Source organism: Musca domestica, unplaced genomic scaffold (assembly GCF_030504385.1).
Source record: "Musca domestica strain aabys unplaced genomic scaffold, Musca_domestica.polishedcontigs.V.1.1 59, whole genome shotgun sequence".
Lineage (NCBI taxonomy): Eukaryota > Metazoa > Arthropoda > Insecta > Diptera > Muscidae > Musca > Musca domestica.
In genome coordinates, this window is record NW_026712362.1 from 76,313 (window position 1) to 97,838 (window position 21,526).

The 21,526-nt window shown below is 38.0% G+C and overlaps 1 protein-coding gene across 1 annotated transcript; it reads right to left on the reverse strand.

The window, feature by feature from the left end:
* Positions 1-1,771: 1,771 nt before the first annotated feature.
* LOC101891063 (transcription elongation regulator 1) lies at positions 1,772-20,884 on the reverse strand. Its single transcript, XM_005184995.4, has 9 exons — positions 20,582-20,884; positions 18,772-20,522; positions 18,582-18,709; positions 18,303-18,511; positions 16,017-16,167; positions 10,599-11,045; positions 10,181-10,530; positions 2,280-2,612; positions 1,772-2,214 (listed from the first exon to the last, which is right to left on the reverse strand). The coding sequence occupies exons 1-9, from the start codon at positions 20,755-20,757 to the stop codon at positions 2,088-2,090; spliced, it is 3,672 nt and encodes a 1,223-aa protein (XP_005185052.2). The 5' UTR covers positions 20,758-20,884; the 3' UTR covers positions 1,772-2,087.
* Between the last annotated feature and the right edge of the window lie 642 nt (positions 20,885-21,526).

Here is a 21,526-nt window from a genome sequence, read left to right on the forward strand (position 1 = left end):
AAATTCATGCCAAAGATGACCAATTCGAACAAAGGGTCAACATTTTGAGTATCCATGAACCTCATAAGACGCGAAATGAACATCCGATTCTATTCGGACTTGGTACATCTCAATATTTCCATCTGTTTAAAATATGTTAGAGATCGGAACATTCCTTCTGGTAGAGATCGGACCATTTCTTCTGGAACATCCCCCACAAAGGGTCAAAGTTTCGAATAACCAATTCTTGTTACACATGTCCCATTATTTCTACTAACCCAAGGTCTGGTGTGAAGATCGGATATATCGGTCCATGGGATGGGATGGTATATATCGGAAATTTTTAATTTCCATGATGCTCATAAAACTTGAAATTAACATCCATTCAGACTTAGTACATCCCAATATTTCCACCAACACAAGATCTGTTGGAAATATGGCAGAGATTGTACCATTCCATCTGGTACCTCCCCCACAAAGGGTTACAATTTTGAATAACCAAACCGATCATAAAATCCGAAGTAAGCATCCGGTCCTCTTCATATTACACACGTCCCATTATATCTACTAACTCAAAGTCTGGTGTGAAGATGGAATATATCGATCCACTGCTTCTGGTACCTCCCCCACAAAGGTTCAAAATGTTGAATATCCATGAAGCTCATAAAACGCGAAATTAACATCCGATTCCATTCAGACTTGGCACATCTCAATATTTTCATTTACTCAAGATCTGTTGAAAATATGGTACATATCGGACCAGACTTTCTGGTACCTCCCCCACATGAGGTTCAACATTTTGAATAATTACAACTCTTATAAAATGTGATATAAGTGTCCGATTCTCTTCAAATTACACATATCACAATATTTTTACTAACCCACGGTCTTGAGTGAAGATGGAATATATCGGTCCATTCCTTCTGGTACTTCCTCCACAAATGGTAAAAGTGTTGAATATTCATGAAGCTCATAAAATACGAAATTGACACCCGATTCTATTCAGACTTTGTACATCACAATATTTCCATCAACACAAGATCTTTTATAAAGATGGGAGAGATCGGACCATTCCTTCTGGTACCTACCCCACAAAGGGTCAAAATTTTGAATAACCAAAACGATCATAAAATCCGAAATAAGCATCCAGTCCTCTTCAAACTACAAACATCACAATGTTTTTATTAATCCAAGGTCTGGTGTGAAAATTGGATATATCGGCCCACTCCCTCTGGTACCTCCGCCACATAAGGTTCAAGATATTTAAAAAACAAAACGCTCAAAGAAAGGGAGATAAGCATCCAACTCTCTTCAAATTTCACACATACAAACGTTTTTGCTAACACAAGATTTGTTGTGAAGATGATATATATCGGCCAACCCCTTCTGGTACCTCACCCACAAAGGGTTGCAATTTCAAATACTTACGTATGGAATACTTCGGTCTGATACCTCAAGCATGTTTCCACATTTTCCAAAAATTTTCACATATCTCAAATAATGTATAGGAATTAATCTATATAGTCCAAATCTGACACGTTGTAATATTTATATCACTCTTAGGTCAGATACGTATTGCTCAATATTGGCCAACTGCTTCGGAACATCCCCCACAAAGGGTCAACAGTTTGAATAATCGTAACTCAAGGCTGGGGGTATACATCTGTCCGCCAAACCGACTGATAATATTTTACTTATTTCAAGAACATTTCATCAGAAACTCTATAGACCCAAAAGGCGACCAGGGGATTCTGTCTCTATACAGACATGGGGCCTAATTAAAAAAACGCTATTTAATTTTATGCAAAATGCACGCTCTTTTGAATTTATTTATTAATTTAAAATTACATTTAAAACATTCTGATGTAATGTTAATACAATTCGAAATAGGTGTAAGTGTTAGGCAGATGTAATCATTTTTTTTCGTAATAATTTCTCTGACGTTAGATGTGGTGGTTTAATTTAAAAATATATCAGCTATTATTAATAGAAATCAATAATGTTGTTACAACACAAAATATTTCTCTTGAATGGGCAATTCCAAATGAAACTCATAACAGTATGGGAACCATTGATGAAACAAAATGTCGTTGTCATCCAAAACACATTTACTTGACACGCCGTGAGGCATCCGAGGCTGTGGGTGGTGGCGGAGGTCCACGTTTGTGTAATTCTTCTAGATAGTTTACCACAATGGTGGTACGTTCCTCAGCAATGTGTTCCAATATCAGATACCTTTGGACATGGAAAAGAATATTACATTAAAAGTAATCAAAACGAGAAATTACACTCATACGTACCTCTTATCCATTTTCAGGATATCAAGTATCTCCTTAAGATGATTGGGATTTTCCTGTACCAATTCATGACTTTTGTGTGTGATGAGTTTACATTCTTTGAGCAGCTCCTTGAGCGCCACCTTGGCTGCCATTTGCTTGTCAACCAAATAGTCACGGAATTCCCGTTCACATTTTTCCGAATTATTATATTTTAAGTAGCGGGGATCATCTTTGATAAGTTTCTTAACATCCTTCCAACTGCTGGTCAGTTCGAGGGTAGTAATTTCATCGAGCATTTCACGGAATTTTTCACGTTTCTTTTTCATTAGACCATCAATGTGTTCGTTGAAAATTCTGAAAAAAAATTGAGAAAGAGTGTTTAAAGTTTTTAGACGAGTTAGAAACAGCGGACAGTCTTTATAGTCTTCTCATGACGGGTATGAAGCAATACGTCTTCTCTAGACGAGTATGGAGCAACTTGTCTTCTCTGGACGAGTTTGAAACAACTTCTCTGCTATAGAAGAGTTTGAAACAACTCATCTTCTAAAGACGGGGTCTGAAACACCTCCACTTCTATAGACGAGTGTGGAACAACTCGTCTTCTATAGACGAGTGTGTAACACCTCCACTTCTGTAGATGAGTTTGAAGCAACTCATCTTCTATAGAGGAGTTTGAAACAACAACGCAGAGACCCGTATAGACGAGCTAAAGATCATGGAGTGTTCAACGACAAACTGTCACAGACATCAATCCTCTGTATATACAGGGTGAGATGAAAAAACTGCAGCCAACATGAGACTGCTGTCATTTTTAAGCCACTCGTCCGACAGCTGTTAAAATTATTCCAATGACAGCTCATTATTGTTGTTGAGATCAGTTTATTAGAAGTAATGAGGAAAAGAAATGTGTATGTACATATAATGGCGTATGACACAAATTTCAAAGTTGTAGACATTTGCATAAACATTAAGTGTCCTCACAGTTAATTACAATGTTGATTTGAGTGTTTATATAAATTAACTATTAACACCCCTTCTTAATATTACAAATATTATTTAAAATTAATTTATATAAGCTCAAAAGATATGTATGTATATAAAAATAACGAATTAATCTAAATTACATAATCCAATCAGTATTCGAAATTTACATATGTTAACCTTCTGTAAAGGCTTGGTTAGAATGTCTGCTAACATAGACTTTGTTGGACAATAATTAAATAATACGCTATTCGATCTATACAAGTCGCGAACAAAGTAAAACTTAACATCTATATGCTTGCTTCTAGGGCTTATTTTCTCATCTTGAAGTATCTTGAGGCAACTCTGGTTGTCTTCAAAAATGACCGGACTGGATATGTTGATTTCAAATTCCTTCATTAATTGCATAATCCATAAGAGTTCCTGAGATGCTTCAGCAAGAGCCACATATTCTGCCTCGGTAGATGATAAAGTTACATTTGCTTGCTTTCGACTAGCATAACTGATGACAGCATCACCAAGCTTAAAAATGAACCCACTTGTAGATTTTCGGTCATTGATGTCGCCTGCCCAATCAGCATCAGCAAAGCCGTTCAACTCCAATTCACTCTTAGATCCAACGAGCAATTTCAAGTCTTTAGTCCCTTTTAGATATTTTAGAACCCTTTTGACTTCAGTCCAATCTCTTTCATTCGGGCAAGTAATTTTCCGAGATAATATTGAAACGGCAAATGCAATATCTGGACGTGTATTGTTAGAGATATACAGCAGTGATCCGATAGCCTTCCGGTATAAGATATTGTTTTCAAGCAAATTATTCGTAGTTTCCTTCAAATATCCAGGATCCATGGGTATTGAAGAAATCTTAACATCTTGAAGATCAAACTCATTTAATATTTTTTCAATGTAACGTTCTTGTGACAAATAATATAAACCATTATTGTAGCTCACTTCTATCCCCAAATAGAGTCTTAAATCACCCAATTCCGTTATTGCAAAGTGGGATTTCAGAATACGTAAAACATCTTCAATTTGCTCATCAGTCTTAGATGCAACAATAATGTCATCGACGTAAATCAGAACGTATGTGATTGAGTTCGTATCACTTTTAACATATAAACAGGGTTCAGCCTTTCCCCTTCTGAATCCAGAATCAATTAGGATTTTGTTGATACGAAGATTCCAACATCTTGCCGACTGTTTCAGCCCATAGAGGCTTCGGTTTAATTTACAAACATAATTTTCTTTTCCAGGTATAATAAAACCTTCAGGTTGTTTCAAATATATATCGGTGTCCAAATCACCATAAAGAAACGCCGTTTTGACGTCAACGTGACGAACTTTCATATTTCTATAGCTTGCGATGGCCAACAGGCTTCTAAAAGTAGCTTGCTTTACAACTGGAGCAAAAACTTCGTCGTAGTTTTCGCCGTATTTTTGGGAAAATCCCTTTGCGACCAGTCTAGCTCTGTACTCCTTCTCACCATTAAATTTATGTTTAACTTTGAAGACCCATTTACAGCCGACCAAGTTGCCATCACGTGGCAACTCCACCAAGTCCCACGTTTGTTTTCATGCAATGCCCTCATCTCCTCTTCCATAGCCATCAACCATCTCTTGCCGTCCGATCTGGACATAGCCTCTCCAAAATTTGTTGGATCATCTTCAACGCAAATTTTGTACCCATACTTTTTAGGCGGTATACCCTTGTTTGATCTTGAAGAAGTTCGAGGAGTATCATCAGGATTAATTGTTACGTCATTATTTAAAATTTCCTCGTCAGAAGACGATGAAAATTCCCCAGCTGATTCAAAGCCACAAAATTCTTCTGTGCTTATCGAATTATTATCTTCTTCTTCATGAGCAAGAGGCGAAACATTAGTAGAATTGATTGTAGAGACAGATATTACCATATTTTCGTCAGAATTGTTATCCTTCTTCGGAACATCAAGAAAATCGTTTGATTCCAAAAACTTCACGTTACGGCTTATTATGATGTTATTGGTATCAGTATTTAGCAAACGAAATGCTTTGCTCTCCTCAGAATATCCAACCAGAATACATTTGACAGCCACATCGTCCAACTTTTTGCGTTTTTGTTTTTCAACATGGACGTAAGCAGCGGAACCAAAAATACGAATATGGCTCAAATTTGGAGGCCTGCCAAACCATAACTCAAAAGGCGTTTTATTTACAGAAACTGATGAAAGTCGATTTTGAATATAGTTCGCATTGTTGACAGCCTCAGCCCAGAATTTGATATGAATATTCGCGTCGTATAGCATGCACCTGGCCATCTCCATTAAGCTCCGGTTCTTCCTCTCTGCAACTCCATTCTGCTCAGGAGTATAGGGGGCAGTGAGCTGGTGAATTATACCCTTATTTTTGAAAAACTTCTGCATCTTTTTATTTAAAAACTCTCCACCACGATCAGTTCTAAGAATTTTTAGACGTTTTCCTAATTGGTTCTCATTTTGTTCAATAAATTCTTTAATTTTGTCGTAGGCCAAATCCTTTGATGCAATGAAAAATATTGTACAATAACGGCTGTGATCATCAATCAGAGTTAAAAAATAACGATTTCCACCAGGGGTTGTATTTTGCATGGGGCCGCATAAGTCGCAATGTACCAAATCTAAAATTTCATCCGATCTAGATTCCGATGCCTTTGGAAAGGGTGCTCGTGTAAGCTTTGCTCTCAAGCAAACCTCACAATCAAACAAACAAGCACATTTCTTTATGCTCACACCTCGAATAAGCTCTTTAGTAACGGTTGAGCTAATTGCTTGATGACTTCTGTGGCCAAAACGACGATGCCAAATATGAATACAGTCACTCTTACATTTCGATATCATATTTGCTTTGTAAGACTGATTCAGCACAAACAAATTGTTCCTTAAAGTAGCTTTCGCAAGAACATGTCCGCCCAGAGAAATTGAACAACCATTTCTGTCAAAAAACACCTTAAAACCTTCAGCAGTTAGTTTCCGAACTGACAGTAAACTCCCGTCCAGCTCTGGTATGAATAGTACATTTTGAACACGAATTTCCTTGCCTTCACAAAATATCTTGCAGTCACCACAACCAGTCACCTTCAACATTGTACCATCTGCCAAATACACCATTTCATCCACTTGCTTATTAATTTTGTCAAAATATGTCTCCTCACTACACATATGACAAGTTGCAGCAGAATCAATAAACCAATCGCCATTTGCTTTTACATTTGTGATACCAAAACAAACATTTTTATTGCCATCTTTAACAATATTGGCCCGATTGTCGTTTGGCTTTTGTTGTTTTCGCAGATTTTTGTTTGTACAATCCTTTTTCATATGGCCCGGCTTTCCACATGAAAAACATTTTGGCACAAACTTTTTCTTCTGCACTTTAAAAGCAGCCTCAGTTTGATGTTCACCTGACATCTTTCTCCTGAACTCCTGTAGCAACTTTTCCTTCACCAAATCGAGCGTCAGATCTTCCTCCGAACGCATTTCTAATGATGAAATTAGGTGATTGTAATCATCCGGCAAAGTGCCCAGCAAAAATGCAACAGCTTTGTGTTCTTCCATCTTCTCACCCAAATCACGCAAACGGTCCACAATTGATAAAAATTCATGAATGTGGTCTTCCATACTTTGACCACTAACCAGCCTCTTCGACGACATTTGGCGAAGCAGACTAACTTTGTTGGTTATGTTTGACTTCTCGTGATGCTTCTTCAAGGCGTCCCAGAAAGCTTTCGCCGTCTTCAGTTGCTTTATGAGTATTTTCTGTGATTCCTCCACAGCCAACCCAATAGCAGCCCTTGCCTTCCCATCACGAATCAACCACTTTTCATCCGGCTCCTCAGGCAGATTACCAACAACAACATCCCACAATTCCCTCTCCAGCAGCAGCAACTCCATGTTAAATTTCCAGACATGGTAATTAGTATTTGACAATTTGGGAAATAATGTGTACGATGCAGCCATGATTTTATCAATTTACTTCCAATAAAAAAAAAATTTTAATTACGCGAATGTAGGCCCATAACCTGTTGTTGAGATCAGTTTATTAGAAGTAATGAGGAAAAGAAATGTGTATGTACATATAATGGCGTATGACACAAATTTCAAAGTTGTAGACATTTGCATAAACATTAAGTGTCCTCACAGTTAATTACAATGTTGATTTGAGTGTTTATATAAATTAACTATTAACAATTATATTGTTTACAAGCATACAAAAGCATTTTGGTGAGAATTTTCCACAAAAAAAAGTTATTCGTGATGGACGATGTGACTTCTTTATATTTGGTTGGAGAACCACAAGTGGCTATCGTTAGAGCACTCCAGCATTTAAATGTGAATAAATCTTTTGTGTCTCGTACCATAGCTCGTTAGGTAGCGTAGCCTGACGTCAAGGAAGTGAAAGTGGACGGAAGAAAACAGCAACATCAGCAGAAATGATTCGAAAAGTAAAGAAGCGAATTGATCGAAACCAGCATCGCAGTGGCCGAAAAATAGCTCGTGAGCTGAACATGTCGCAATATTCCATTCGGCAAATATTGGAAAATGAGCTCGGGGTAAAGCCATTGAAATTCCAAAAAAATGCAGCGGAATAAAAATAGACTCAACAGAGCTAAAGAGTTGCTTCGCATGGCCGAAAGTGGTGAACTGCCGAATTTGGTTTTCTCCGATGGCATTCCGAAAACATTCGTTGTCCAACAATTTGTAAACAAACAGAATGATCGTGTTTACTTGTCAAAAAGGTCAGCTGATGCTGAAAATGTGCACATTCGGTTGGATACCAGAACTCAAGCGCTGGCCATGGTGAATGGTGTGAGCCGCCATAACAGCCGACGGTCGCTCTCCGCTCGTATTAATCGACCGTGACATCAGAATAGATGCCTAAAATTATCACGAAAATATTCTGGAGGGTGTATTAAAGCCTTGGACATGCAAACATTTTTGGCCGCAGACCTGGGACATTCCAACAGAACTCAGCACCATCGCACTCAGCACGCGCCACCCAAGAATGATTACAAAATGAGGTTCCTCGCTTTATTTCCAGCGCACAATGGCCACCAAAATCTCCGGATACCAATCCGTTGAACTATTGTGTCTGGAGTATTTTGGAAAGCAAGGTTGGCACTAAAATATAACAAAGTGTCGATCGCCTCAAGCAAGCGCTTCGTCGGGAATGGACCAAAATACCGCAGAGCAACATTCGGCCGTTTGAAGGCCATAATTCGTGGCAAAGGTGACCAATTCGAACAAATCTAAACTTATTCCAAAATTTGATGCTATTTCCGACATTTTTTGGTTTCATTCAATAAAATTAAAAAAAAAAAAAAAATAGAACAGTGTTTGGCTTGCTTGTTTGGGATAGATACCATAGTATTTTGTTGTTGCAAAATCGTCAGGCAAAATCCCATTATTGTTGTTTTTATAAAAACAACGTTTGTTTATGAGTGGAGAACGATGGTAATGTTTACCAGGGGGTAAGGCAGGGAATACCTAGGTTTCGGAAAGAGCCACCAATCCTCATCAGTTCCCTTGTTTCTTGTCTGGGATATTCTCCCCAGAAGTTATTTAAAAAATAACTTCTATGACAAAAAACATTTTTTACCCAAGTGACGAGATCGTAAGCTCAATAGAAGAGGAACAAAAGAATTACATAAAACTAAAATTCTTTTGGAAAATCTTCTAAATCTTACAACCGCACTTATAAACATTTACATCTTTCTCCACTTGTTATGCTGACGATTTTGCAACAACAAAATACTATGGTATCCCAAACAAGCAAGCCAAACACTGTTCTATTAATAGACACAGGCACGGTCGACGAAGGGGTTTTTGTTGTAACAGACAAAACAAACTTACATGGTTATGTTACTTCGTTCAGGTTGAACGAAAGCATAACAAGTGGAGAAAGATGTAAATGTTTATAAGTGCGGTTGTAAGATTTAGAAGATTTTCCAAAAGAATTTTAGTTTTATGTAATTCTTTTGTTCCTCTTCTATTGAGCTTACGATCTCGTCACTTGGGTAAAAAATGTTTTTTGTCATAGAAGTTATTTTTTAAATAACTTCTGGGGAGAATATCCCAGACAAGAAACAAGGGAACTGATGAGGATTGGTGGCTCTTTCCGAAACCTAGGTATTCCCTGCCTTACCCCCTGGTAAACATTACCATCGTTCTCCACTCATAAACAAACGTTGTTTTTATAAAAACAACAATAATGGGATTTTGCCTGACGATTTTGCAACAAAAAAAAATGTTAAAATTATGGCGTTTGACTTTATTGCAGTTTTTTATCTCACCCTGTACAGGCAGAACGGTCAGTTAGTCTCTGCAGAAGAGTTGGTCGGCTCAAAGCCTATGCAGGTGAGTTGAAGGAAATGAAGCCTGTAAAAATGGGAAAATGAACCCGAAAGTCTGTATAAACTACCGAAAGGTAGTCTGTTACAATGGAGCAGAGGGTCTATGCAGACAAGCTACAGACGAAACCAGTTGAAAGACCAAGGAATCCACAAGGACTCTCAGAAGGCCATCAAGTCTGTAGAGACGAACTGAAGTTGGGAGTTTGAGAAGCTGGTTTGTAAGGGACAGTTTTATTGTTGTCTGCTTAGAAAATTCTCCAGAAGTTTTAAAGGAAACCTCCCTAAGATTTACGGGGTTTAGATGTTCTCATACTGACACCCTCCCCACCTAACTATAGAGGATCATTTGAAGGTTTTCCATAAATAAAATTATCATATTTATCTTTGCCAAAAATCTTCTAAAAGTCTTCTATGGTTACATGGTCGGCAAGGAACTTCCTATTGAAAATCAAATTTCAAACAATTTTGCCATGAAAAAAGGAGGAGTCCTTTCATTAATTTTAAGGTCTTCAAAGACATTCTAAATTTGAGATTTTGCAGAATGTTTGTATTGTTTTACTCTACACCTACTCACCTCTCACGATCGTCACGATCCAAGAACTCAACCAATTCCCAGCGATGATCTTTGCGCAATTGTCGTTTCACCTCCTTCCAGGTGAAATCTGGATTGCGTACCAAATCCGTTAGCAGGGCATTAAAATGGCCAACGGCCTCTTCGCGTTTGTGTAGTTCACGTTCCTTATCGCGATCACGCAAATGACCGGCCAGTGTGCGTTGTACCTCCTTTTCGCGTTCGCGTATACTTTGTTCGGCTCTCAGTTGGCGATCACGTTCCTTTTGCAGGCGCTCGGCTTCTTCCTCTTCCTCGTGGTCGGTGGTGGCTGAACGTGCCTCCTCTTCCTCGGACTGGTGTTCACCTTCCTCCTGCAGGAGACCCAAGAAAATAAAAATTATTTAGAAAAAAATAAAATTAAAAATGTAAAGCCACTCACATAATCCTTGTTTTTCTTCTTCTCCTCCCTGTCCTTATCCTTGTCGGATTTGTCTTTGCGTTCCTTTTCCTTGTCTCGGCTACTGCCGCCACCGCCATCACGTTCCTTATCATCTCGTCCGCCACCATGATGATCTTTGTTACGACTGCGACTCCTCTCCCGCCTATCCTTGTCCTTATCCTTGCGATCACTCTTGCCCGACTTACGTTCACGCTCTCTATCCCGCTCCCGTTGTTCACGCTCCTTTTCACGTTCGCGCTCACGACGCCGCTTCTCCTCCTTCATGATGCGCAGAAAATCATGGAAATACTCCTCACGATACATGGAATTTTCCACAGCCCGATAACGCGAATCCATTTCGAATTTCTTTTTAATGTCATGCCAGCGGCAATGACGATCTATGGAATCGCCACGTTCACGCAACATTTCAATGAAATCTTTGCGTATCTATACCATCATCACACGACGTAATCGGATAGCAGCAGGAATAGAAAAGTAGAATAAAACAAAGGCGATTAGTTTTTTTCATGGATTTGACACGAGTGTGTAGAGTGGCATTCTTATGGACTACAAACAAAATCTTATGGACTACCTTAAGGTGTGTTTAATATAAAAAATACGCTTATAGACTAGTTACATTTCATTGTGGTTGTTGCTGTGGTCTGGGCTGTAAGAGAATTTCAATGGATTAGGGTTATCTTAGAAATTCGAAAATTTTTAAAACTATCTTGCGTACAAATTAAATACTAGAGATTAAGAGAGAGAGACAATGTATTGTGTGTACGTCTTTCGGGAAGAAGGCACAAGAATTTGAAATACGGATGGACGGACAAATATAGACGTACACATGGTTATATATAAATTAGTTGTATATATATATATAGACGACAAGTTTTGTGGGCATAAATAATATTTAATATTTGTGGTGATATTTAGGTCGATGGGGGCGACAATTTCAAAATGCGAAAAAAGATTTTTCCTATATCTTTCGTTAAAAAGGAAGACTTAGTATATATTCTGTAAGTAGAGCAGAAGTCCATTAAGTTGGGTGTATTGTATACCATCTGGAGGTCTTCTATATGTGGAGAAGATCATCAAGAGGTCATCTTTATATAGTCGAGCCTTGAAATGTCGTGTTTGCATTTCCAGGGTAACCTATCCATAATAAACCTATAGAAGGCCAACTATGTATAGAAGACACTTTGAAAGTCTTCTATAGGTAAAAGATCTTTTGAAGAAAATCTGTACATATTTCGGGCTTCTAAAGGTCTTCTATACATACAAGATCCCTTGGATGTCTCCGTTACATAGAAAACCATTTGAAGATATTCTACATTTTGAAGGTATCTATCCACAGAAAACATTTTGAAGCTTTTCTAATCTAAAAATACTTTCTGAATGTCTTCTTACTTTAGAAGACGTTTTGTTCATAGAATATCCTTTGAAAGTCTTCTATCAATAAAAGTTTCGTCGAAAGTCTTCGTTACATAGAAACAGCTTTGAAGATTTTCAATAGAAGAATTTTGGAGGTAATTTATCCACAAAAATATTTTAAATCTAATCAGATAAGACTTTTTGAGGAACTTCTATCAAAAAAAATCGTTTGGAGGTCTTTGGAAGACTCTTTGAAGGTCTTCGTTACATTGAAGCCCCATTTAAAGACCTTCTGCCCATAGAATACCTTTTGAAAAATTTCTATCCACAGAATACCCTCTAAAAGTATGAATAAAAATATTTTAAGTCTTTTATCCATATGAGATCTTTTGGCGGTTTTCGTTACATAGAAACCCCTTTGAAGGTTTTCTATCCATAGGAGACCTTTTGATGGACTTTTACCCACAGAATACCTTTTGAAGGCCTTCTATACATAGAATAGAACTTCTATCCATAGAAGAATTTTTAAAAGTCTTCTATCCGAAAAAGACATTTTATTCATCAAATACCCTTTGAAGGTCTTCCATCAAGAAAAAAAATCCTTTAAAGGTCTTATATTCATATGTGAGAACTTTGAAAGTCCAATTGAAAGTCTTCTATCAATAAAAAATCCTTTGAAGGCCTTCTGTGCATAGGAAATTTTTCGAAGTTCCTTTTTCTATAAAAGACCCTTTGATTATCTAAAAATAAAAGATCCATTCAAAGTCTTCCAGCCATAGAGGACCCATAAAAGGTTTTCTATTCACAGAGGACCTTTTGAAAGTATTATATCAATAAAAAATTATTTAAAGGTCTTAAACCCATATGAGATCGTTTGGATGTCTTCGTTACATAGAAACCCCCTTTGGAAGTTTTTTATTCATAGAAAACCCTTTGAGAAGGCCTTCTATCCATAAAAGATCTTTCAAAGGCCTTTTATCCATAGGAGCCCTTTTGAAGAACTTTTATTCAAAAAAGACCTTTTGAAGGACTTCTATTCCTACTATTTGAAGGACTTCCATATAAAACCCTTTAAAAGTGTTCTATAAATAAAAAAAAGTACTTTGAAGGTCTTTGTTACCATTTTAAGGTCTTCTTCATAGAAGACCTTTGAAGAAATTCTATCCATAGAAGACTTTTAGAAGGAATTTTATCAATAGAATCTGAAATCTTTTGAAACTCTTATATTAAAAAATTCCTTAAGAAACCTTCTGTACATAGGAAATCCTCGGAAGGTCCTACGTACATAACCTGAAAGTCTTTGAAAGTCTTTCATTCATAGAGGACCTACAAGAGGACTTCCACACATGGAAGGATTTTTTAGGGTAATCTATCCATTATTAAACGATATTCGCTTCAAAGAAGATTCTCAAAAGCTTGTCTATGGGTGGAGAGAAGATGTTTGAGCTCTATTTTGTGTAGAAGAGATGAACTTAAGCCCTTGAAGGCGTTTCCTAAAGTCCTTCTAAGTTTTGCAAGACTTCAAAAAAGGCTTTTAACAACTAACGAAAAACTTCCATCGATTTGTTTAGAGACAAAAGAACTCAAATAGTTATTCTAGATACATAGTAGCATCTACTGGCCTTCTTTAGATGAAACATGTAAAAAAGGCCGGGCCGAACATTTAAAACCCTTCACTATTTGGAAGGAAGCTGGAAATTTTCAAAAAAAAAAAAAAAAATCCGAAAACTACCAATTAAATGAAAAACGTTATATGAGGACCTGAATAAGATTTTTTGTCATAGGCTGTAGAACCCATAACGAACTACAAATATGAAATTTGAAACAGTTCCAGTGAATAATGTCGATAAAATCATAAAAATACCGAGTATTTTGAGGTACAGTTATATGGGGGCTATACGAAGACGTTGACCTGCATACAAAATTTTTGTCATAGGCTGTAGTGCCCATTACGAACTTCAAATACGAAATTTAAAATAACTCCGGTGAATAATGTCGCTAAAATCATGAAAATATTGAGTATCGAGAGGTACCGTTATATGGGAGCTATACGAAGATGTTGTCCGGCATACAAAACTTTTTGCCATAGGCTGTAGTACCCATTACGAACTTCAAATACGAAATTTGAAATAATTCCGGTAAATAATGTCGCTAAAATCCTGAAAATCTGAGTATCGGAAGGTACCGTTATGTGGGCGTTATACGTTATATGGTGGACGGACATGGCCCATTTACGAGCTTAACCTGCCTACTGGTAAACTATGTATATGTGCAAAATTTTAGCCTTCTATCTCAATTCGTTCGAAAGATAGCGTGATTACAACAGACAGACGGACATCTCTAAATCGTCTTAGAATTTTACGCTGAACCAGAATACAAACGGAATGACAATCATAATATACCCTCCATCGAATGGTGTAGAGTATAAAAATAAATATGAAAATTGTGCCATAAATTTGGCTCGCGACATATTAAATATTATTTACGCCACACACACACACACACAATAATGCTGGAAGAAAAGTTTTGTATTAAGAAAAAAATCAAAAAAATAGAAAGAAAAAAAAAAACATAAAGAGGTATTATGTTTTCATACTGTTTCAACGAAAGTGGAATGATGTTCTTTCTCTCAGCAAACAGTGTCCGGTGGTTTATGGAGGTGTTGGTGGTGGTAGCGTCATCACAATGACAATGACAGGGAAATTGTAAAGATGACTTCTTGAAAACACTGGCGCAGGATACAGAAATCTATTTGCTTTTGCATTGAGGTGATGGTGGTGGGCTGGCTGGACTCCTTGGCGACAAAATCAGCAGCAGCAGCAGCAAATTTTTTCTATGAGCAGGCAGGCAAGCACAACCAATCCATCCATTCATCCATCCATCGGACCATCCATGGGCCTAACAGAAGGATGCAAAAAGGCACCAACGATAAAGGTCAGCAAATTGGTATATTGTTTGACGTTTAATTTGTTTTTTTTTTTTTATTTGATCAACATTCAACTGATTCTGTTAGAATAGGGAAGTTTGTTTGTTTTTTTTTTGTTTTGTTTGGATAACTCACCACACAACAGTTGTGGAAAATATTATGTACGTTTGTAAATCTAGCTTTGTTCTCAATGCAGGGCCAATTTAAATTCGTGCACATTCGTCCTTGGGTTTTTTTCGTGTTCGTGGTGATTACTGCCATACTCCATGCAACAGCCTCAGAGACCACACGGCCCGAACCCGCTCACTGCCATTCATTCATGTTGGGAATATAGCTTTGTTGTCGGATGTGTTTTTCTGTGGTTGTTTTTTTTTTTTTTTTTGATTTTTGGTTTTTTCACGTGTCGTTGGATATTGGAAAATATTTTGGGTAACAAAAAAAGGTTTTTTGCTAAACAATATGGTGAACAAAATTTGCTAATAAAAAGCGATTAGACGCACTTACTCTACTCCTGCTGTTTTGCTTCTCTCAAAAGGCGGCATATTAAGCCTAATATACCTTCCTCGTTCTCTCACACTTCTTCCAACCAAAAATATATTTTAGCAACCACCATCTGAATATTTTCAAGGGGGTTTCGTTGGCATTTTTGAAATGGACTCTCGCGTGTTTTTAATTGATAAAAACAAAAATTACAACACACATTAACAGAAGACTGCATAATACGTTGTGTAGTAGCAGTAGCAAAAACTGTATGCTGAAATCTTTTAAAAATGTTTGGTTTTTTTATATATATTTTATATGTGCAATGTTATTGTTAGGAAAAGGAATGCTAAGTGGTTTTAACAAAAATATATAAATATATGTATATGAGGTAATATTAATAATAAAAATAGTACATAAGTAATACTAAGAATATATGTAAATAAGTTTAAGTTTCTCTTTTTACAAAAATTTGCAAGAAAAAACAACATTTATATTTTCACCAACAACCTTAGATTAACAATTTGAATTTTCATCGGGGATTTCCCTTCCTTGGGGAAGAAGAAGGGAATTCCCCTTTGGAGAAATGTTCAAATTTTAATCTTACTCAAGTAAATACAAGTGTTTGTTTTACATACCTGTTCTTTCTTCATTTGTTTCTCCTCCTTTTCACGGCGCCTCACATCCAAGAGATATTCATTGAAAAGACTTTCACGTTCACGTGGTTTTTCAATGGCTTTGTAACGTTCATCTTTGCCATAGCGTTGACAAAAATCACTGAATGAGGATCTGTAAATAAATGGGGGAAAAAGGGGATTGAAATATATTTTCGAATCATAATCGGATAATCATTTTAAAAGGTGGTTAAAAAAAGAATTCCGGAAATTCACATTGCCCGAATTTTTAATTATCTCGGGAATTTTTATACCCTAATGATACGGCCAAAACGTTTCTCATCGAAATAACGGTTTTAAACCCTAGGTTTCTTTGGACTCTATCCGTTTCAGGACATTTGGAGTAAATTTAGCGATGTTCGTCCGTCCCTCTGTCTGACTGCCTGTCTGGTGCGCACGATAACTCTCGAAGGGAGTATACGATTTGGTCCATCAAGTACCTCCCCCACAAAGGGTCAACATTTGAATAATTATAACTCTTATAAAATGTGATGTATGTGTCTGATTGTCTTCAAATTACACACATCACAATATTTTTACTAACCCAAGGTCTGGGGCGAAGATGGGCTATATCGGTCCACTTCTTCTATTAACTCGTCCACAAAGAGTGAACATTTTGAATATTCATGAAGCTCTTAAAACACGAAATTACCATTCGATTCCATTCAGACTTGACACATCCCAATATTTCTATCAGCAAAAGACCTGTTATAAAGATGGTAGAGATCGGACCCTTCCTACTGGTACCTCCACCACAAAGAGCCAAAGTTTTTAATAACCAAAACGGTCATAAAATCCGAAATATGCATGTAGTTCTCTTCAAATTACACACATCACACTATTTTTAATTACCCAAGGTCTGATGTGAAGATGGAATATATCGGTCCACTCCTTCTGGTACCCCTCCCACAAAGGGTCAATGTTTTTAATATTCATGAAGATCATAAAACACGAAATTAACATCCGATTCCATTCAGACTTGACACATCTCAATATTTCTATCAGCAAAAGACCTGTTATGAAGATGGTAGAGATCGGACCCTTCCTACTGGTACCTCCACCACAAAGGGTAAAAGTTTTTAATAACCATAACGGTCATAAAATCCGAAATATGCATCTAGTTCTCTTTGAATTACACACATCACACTATTTTTAATTGCCCAAGGTCTGATATGAAGATGGAATGTATCGGTACACTCCTTCTGGTACCTCCCCCACAATGGTTCAAAATTTTGAATATCCATGAAGCTCATAAAACTCGAAATTAACATCCGACTCCATTCAGACTTGGCACATCTCAATATTTCTATCAACACAAGGTCTGTTATAAAGATGGTAGAGATCAGGCCATTCCTTCTGGTACCTCCACCACAAAGGGCCAACGTTTTTAATAACCATAACGGTCATAAAATCCGAAATATGCATCCGGTTCTCTTCAACTTACACATATCCCATTATTTCTACTAATACCAGATCTGCTGTGAAGATGGAATGTATCGGTACACTCCTTCTGGTACCTCCCCCACAAAGGTTCAAATTTTGTATATCCATGAAGCTCATAAAACGCGAAATTAACATCCGACTCCATTCAGACTTGGCACATCTCAATATTTCTATCAACACAAGGTCTGTTATAAAGATGGTAGAGATCGGGCCATTCCTTCCTTCATTCCTCCCCTACCAAGGGTACAGTTTTGAACAACAAAAGCGGTCATAAAAACTGAAATAAGCAACCGGTTCTCTTTAAATTAGACACATCATAATATATTTTTTAACCCAAGGTCTGGTGTGAAGATGGAATGTATCGGTACACTCCTTTTGGTACCCCTCCCACAATGGGTCAACATTTTGGATATTCATAAAGCTCATAAAACTCGAAATTAATCTTCAATTTCATTCAGACTAGGTGCATCTCAATATTTCCATCGACACAAGATTTGCCATAAAGATGGTAGAAATCGGACCATTTCTTCAGGTAGGATTCAAGATCTTAAAAAAACAAAACGCTCAAAGAAAACGAATTCAAGCATCCATCCTGCTAATACAGGATATGTATCATTTGTCGGTGTGACAATTACGTTGCAGATTTTTTAAATAAGAATTGTTTAAATCTGTTGTAAGTAATGAATTTTTCTAAAAAAGATCGTTGTCATCTTAAAAATGAAATATTTAAGATTTCCAAATTTTGGTTCTTTGAAAATAAATCAAAACTCTTAAACATCATCACGATTTATGTTCTCTACTACTTACTTTCCATGCAATTTACATTCTTCCAAGAGATTACGGAACTCTTCACGCTTTTGTCGCATTTTGTTGCGTTTTTCTTTGCGTTCCTCTTCGGCGCGATCTTTTACATATTTCTCAAACACCTGCTTGCGTTCCTTGGATGTCAGCAGCAAGTATCTGGGATCAAAGACGATTTTATGCAGCTCTTTTTCCCATGTACTAAAGGCAGATACCTGATCCAAATACCAAATAAGTTATTAAAACATTTAAACAATTTATTGCAAGAAGTTATGCAATACTTACATCCTTCTCTCTTAACATTTCTTTGAATTGTTTTACTCTGGTTTCCAAGGGTACCAAGGCTCTCTCTTTGGCTGCCCTCACCTCAGCCTCGGCAGCAGCTTCACTGGCATCAGCCTTTTTCGTTTTATCTAAAAAATGTAGAAATAAATTAAATTTAATTTTTTTTTATACCACAAAATAGTACACTTACTTAAACGTAACTTCTTGGTGGGAACTTCTTCAACATCTGAATCCGATTCTGTTTTAATTTTTATCACACCATCATCTTCATCATCGGCTTGATTGTCCTCAATGATATGGATTTTTACAGCATTGTTTGCCACAGAATTGCCGGCGCTGTGATTTGTTGATGCTTTCTCCTCAGCTTCAGCTTCTTCCTTGGCATTTGCTTTGGCATTGACCAAACTCTTTAGTTGTTCCGGTGGATTGTTGATTGCTTTGTCGACTTCTTCGCGTTCGAGCAACTCTTCTGGACGCTCCCAGACCGATGTTCTCGTTGAAGGATTATAGAAAAAGACACGAGCATCTCCTGTCCAGACAACACACCATGGTGTACCCGGTATTGGCGTGCTGGATATGGGTCTACTCTTATCCACCGGCTTTGCTGTTGCATTTGCTTTCTTTTGTTCTTCTTCGGCCTTTTTGCGTTTCTCTTCGGCATACTTTTTAGCCTCTTTCTCTAGGGCAGCCGTTTGTGAAACTTTTGCATTCTCTGCAGCCTTGGCGGCTGAGTGATCAACAAATGCGGCAGCATGATTTGCCGGTTGCATGTGCATTAGCGGTATCAGGTGTGGAGGTATACCAGGTATCAAAGCTGGATTGTGAACGGGAGGTGGGGCAGCAACTTGTGGGGCACCATGAGCAGCCATACGTGCGGCTTCCATGTCACGTAATGCTTGCGGTTTTTCCCACACACTTTCCCCGCGTCCAGCATGATAATAATAAGGTCTGCCATCGGGAGCCCTATGTTCCGACCATTCGGCGGCACGCGCTATAACTGCTGGATCGATGACACCAGGTTTAATGATGAGATTTTTGGCAGGTTTATCTTGTGGCGGAACTTGATGCATGTGGTTCCAGGGCATTCCCCAAGGGGCGGCAGGACCACCAGGTGCTCCCGGAAATCCAGCCGCATAGCCTGGTGGAGGCATTCCGAAGGGAGGATGTTGACCAAAATTAGGTGGATGGACACCAGGCGGAAAGAATGGTGGCGGTTGTTGATGCATACCAGGTGGTGGTTGACTTACTTGAGGATGGCCGCCAGGCACTGCTGCGGCAACATTAGGCGGAGGTTGTGTCATTGCCTGATGTGGTGGTGCATGTTGCTGGGGCACTTGCTGCTGCTGCGGTTGTTGATGGGCACTTGGAGGTGGTTGCGATAGCAACCCTGGTGGTGGCTGTGATGTTAAAACATTCGACGGCGCTGCCACCGCGGCCGCCGCTGCTGTTGGTGGTGGTTTATCGGTAATAACAGCTGTTTCGGGTTTATCCTTTTCCTCAGTACCACCATTTGACTGGTTTTGGGTATGATGCTGTTGTTGTTGTTGCTGCTGCTGCATCATTTGCTGTTTCTTGTTCATTTCTTCAATTTCAGCTTGGGTCATAACTTTGATGTTTGGTCCCTCGGGCTTGGTCCAAGTAGTTTCTCTTGTCAGGGCATGATAATAATATGATTTGCCATCTTCGGTTTTGGTTTCCACCCACAGCTCTAACTGTGGGGGTCCTCCACCCGGTGGTCCACCGGGCGGTACATTATTGTTGGACCAATTTGGATCGAATGGGCGATTGCCAAAATTACCAGCGCCGCCGCCTCTGCCACCGCCCCTATTAAAATGCATATTTACACCGCCACTCCTAACAGCAGCACCCGCACCAGCTGCAGCAGGCCTAAATCCAGGCGGTGCAGTCATTATGGGGGTTTTTTGCACTTGGCCTTGTAACCTAAATGAGATTGATTTAATTTTCTCAAGCACACAAAATATTTAGTATGTAGATCTTACCATTCTTTATCATTTTTCTCTGACGTCTCAGCATTTTCTTGGTTTTGCGCTGCTACACCTGCCCCCGATGGACTAACGCCATTAGCTGCTGCCGTCTGTGGATTATCGGTAATTTCTGGTAGTTCATTTTTGTTGTTGACCTCATCGTTGGTATTGACTTCAGCCATTGGCTCCATATTATAGTTAATTGTTTTAACTTTTTATCACTATTTCATAAAATCTTTTTCCAATGAATAATTTTTTTCACGAGCTTCTTCTGTATTTCATGTCACAGTGTTGTCAGTTGAGGGAATATTTGTGTATTTGAGAACTCAGGGATGGTTTTTTCGCGTAACAAATGTATGTGTGAAAGAGTAGTGGAGAATGAAGGAATACGAATTGTGAATATGCGAGGTTGGCAACGCGAAGAGTTGTGTTTTATTTAACTGTGGGGTATAAAAACTCTCTTTGGACCACGAATTGTGAAAAGAAACAGAATAACGGTGGGAACACCAAGAAAAAGGGTTTTTTTTTACTGGCCAGCCTATTACAGCTTCATCATGTAGGAACAAAGGAGTTTTCCCGTACCAAATTTATGTGTGAAAGAGTAGTGGAGAATGAAGGAAAACAAATTGTGAATATGTGAGGTTGGCAACGCGAAGAGTTGTGTTTTATTTAACTGTTGAGTATGAAAACTCATTTTTGGACCACGAATTTTGAAAAGAAACAGAATAACGGTGAGAACACATAGAAAAAGTTGTTTTTACTGGCCAGCCGATTACGGCTTCTTCATATAGGAACAAAGGAGTTTTCCCGTAGCAAATTTATGTGTGAAAGAGTAGTGGAGAATGAAGGAATACAAATTGTGAATATGTGAGCTTGGCAACGCTAAGAGTTGTGTTTTATTTAACTATTAAATATGAAAACTCTTTTTGGACTACGAATTGTGAAAAGAAACAGAATAAC

What these genes read in the sequence shown, in the direction of transcription:
- LOC101891063 (XM_005184995.4), bottom strand. Translation starts at nt 20,757, where the DNA reads ATGGAGCCAATGGCTGAAGTCAATACCAACGATGAGGTCAACAACAAA. An exon ending in GATCGTGACGATCGTGAGAG is followed by an intron (nt 2,613 to 10,180) that starts GTGAGTAGGTGT and finishes ATTTTTTTTCAG; the next exon opens with AATTTTCAACGAACACATTG. An exon ending in ATCCTGAAAATGGATAAGAG is followed by an intron (nt 2,215 to 2,279) that starts GTACGTATGAGT and finishes CCATGTCCAAAG; the next exon opens with GTATCTGATATTGGAACACA.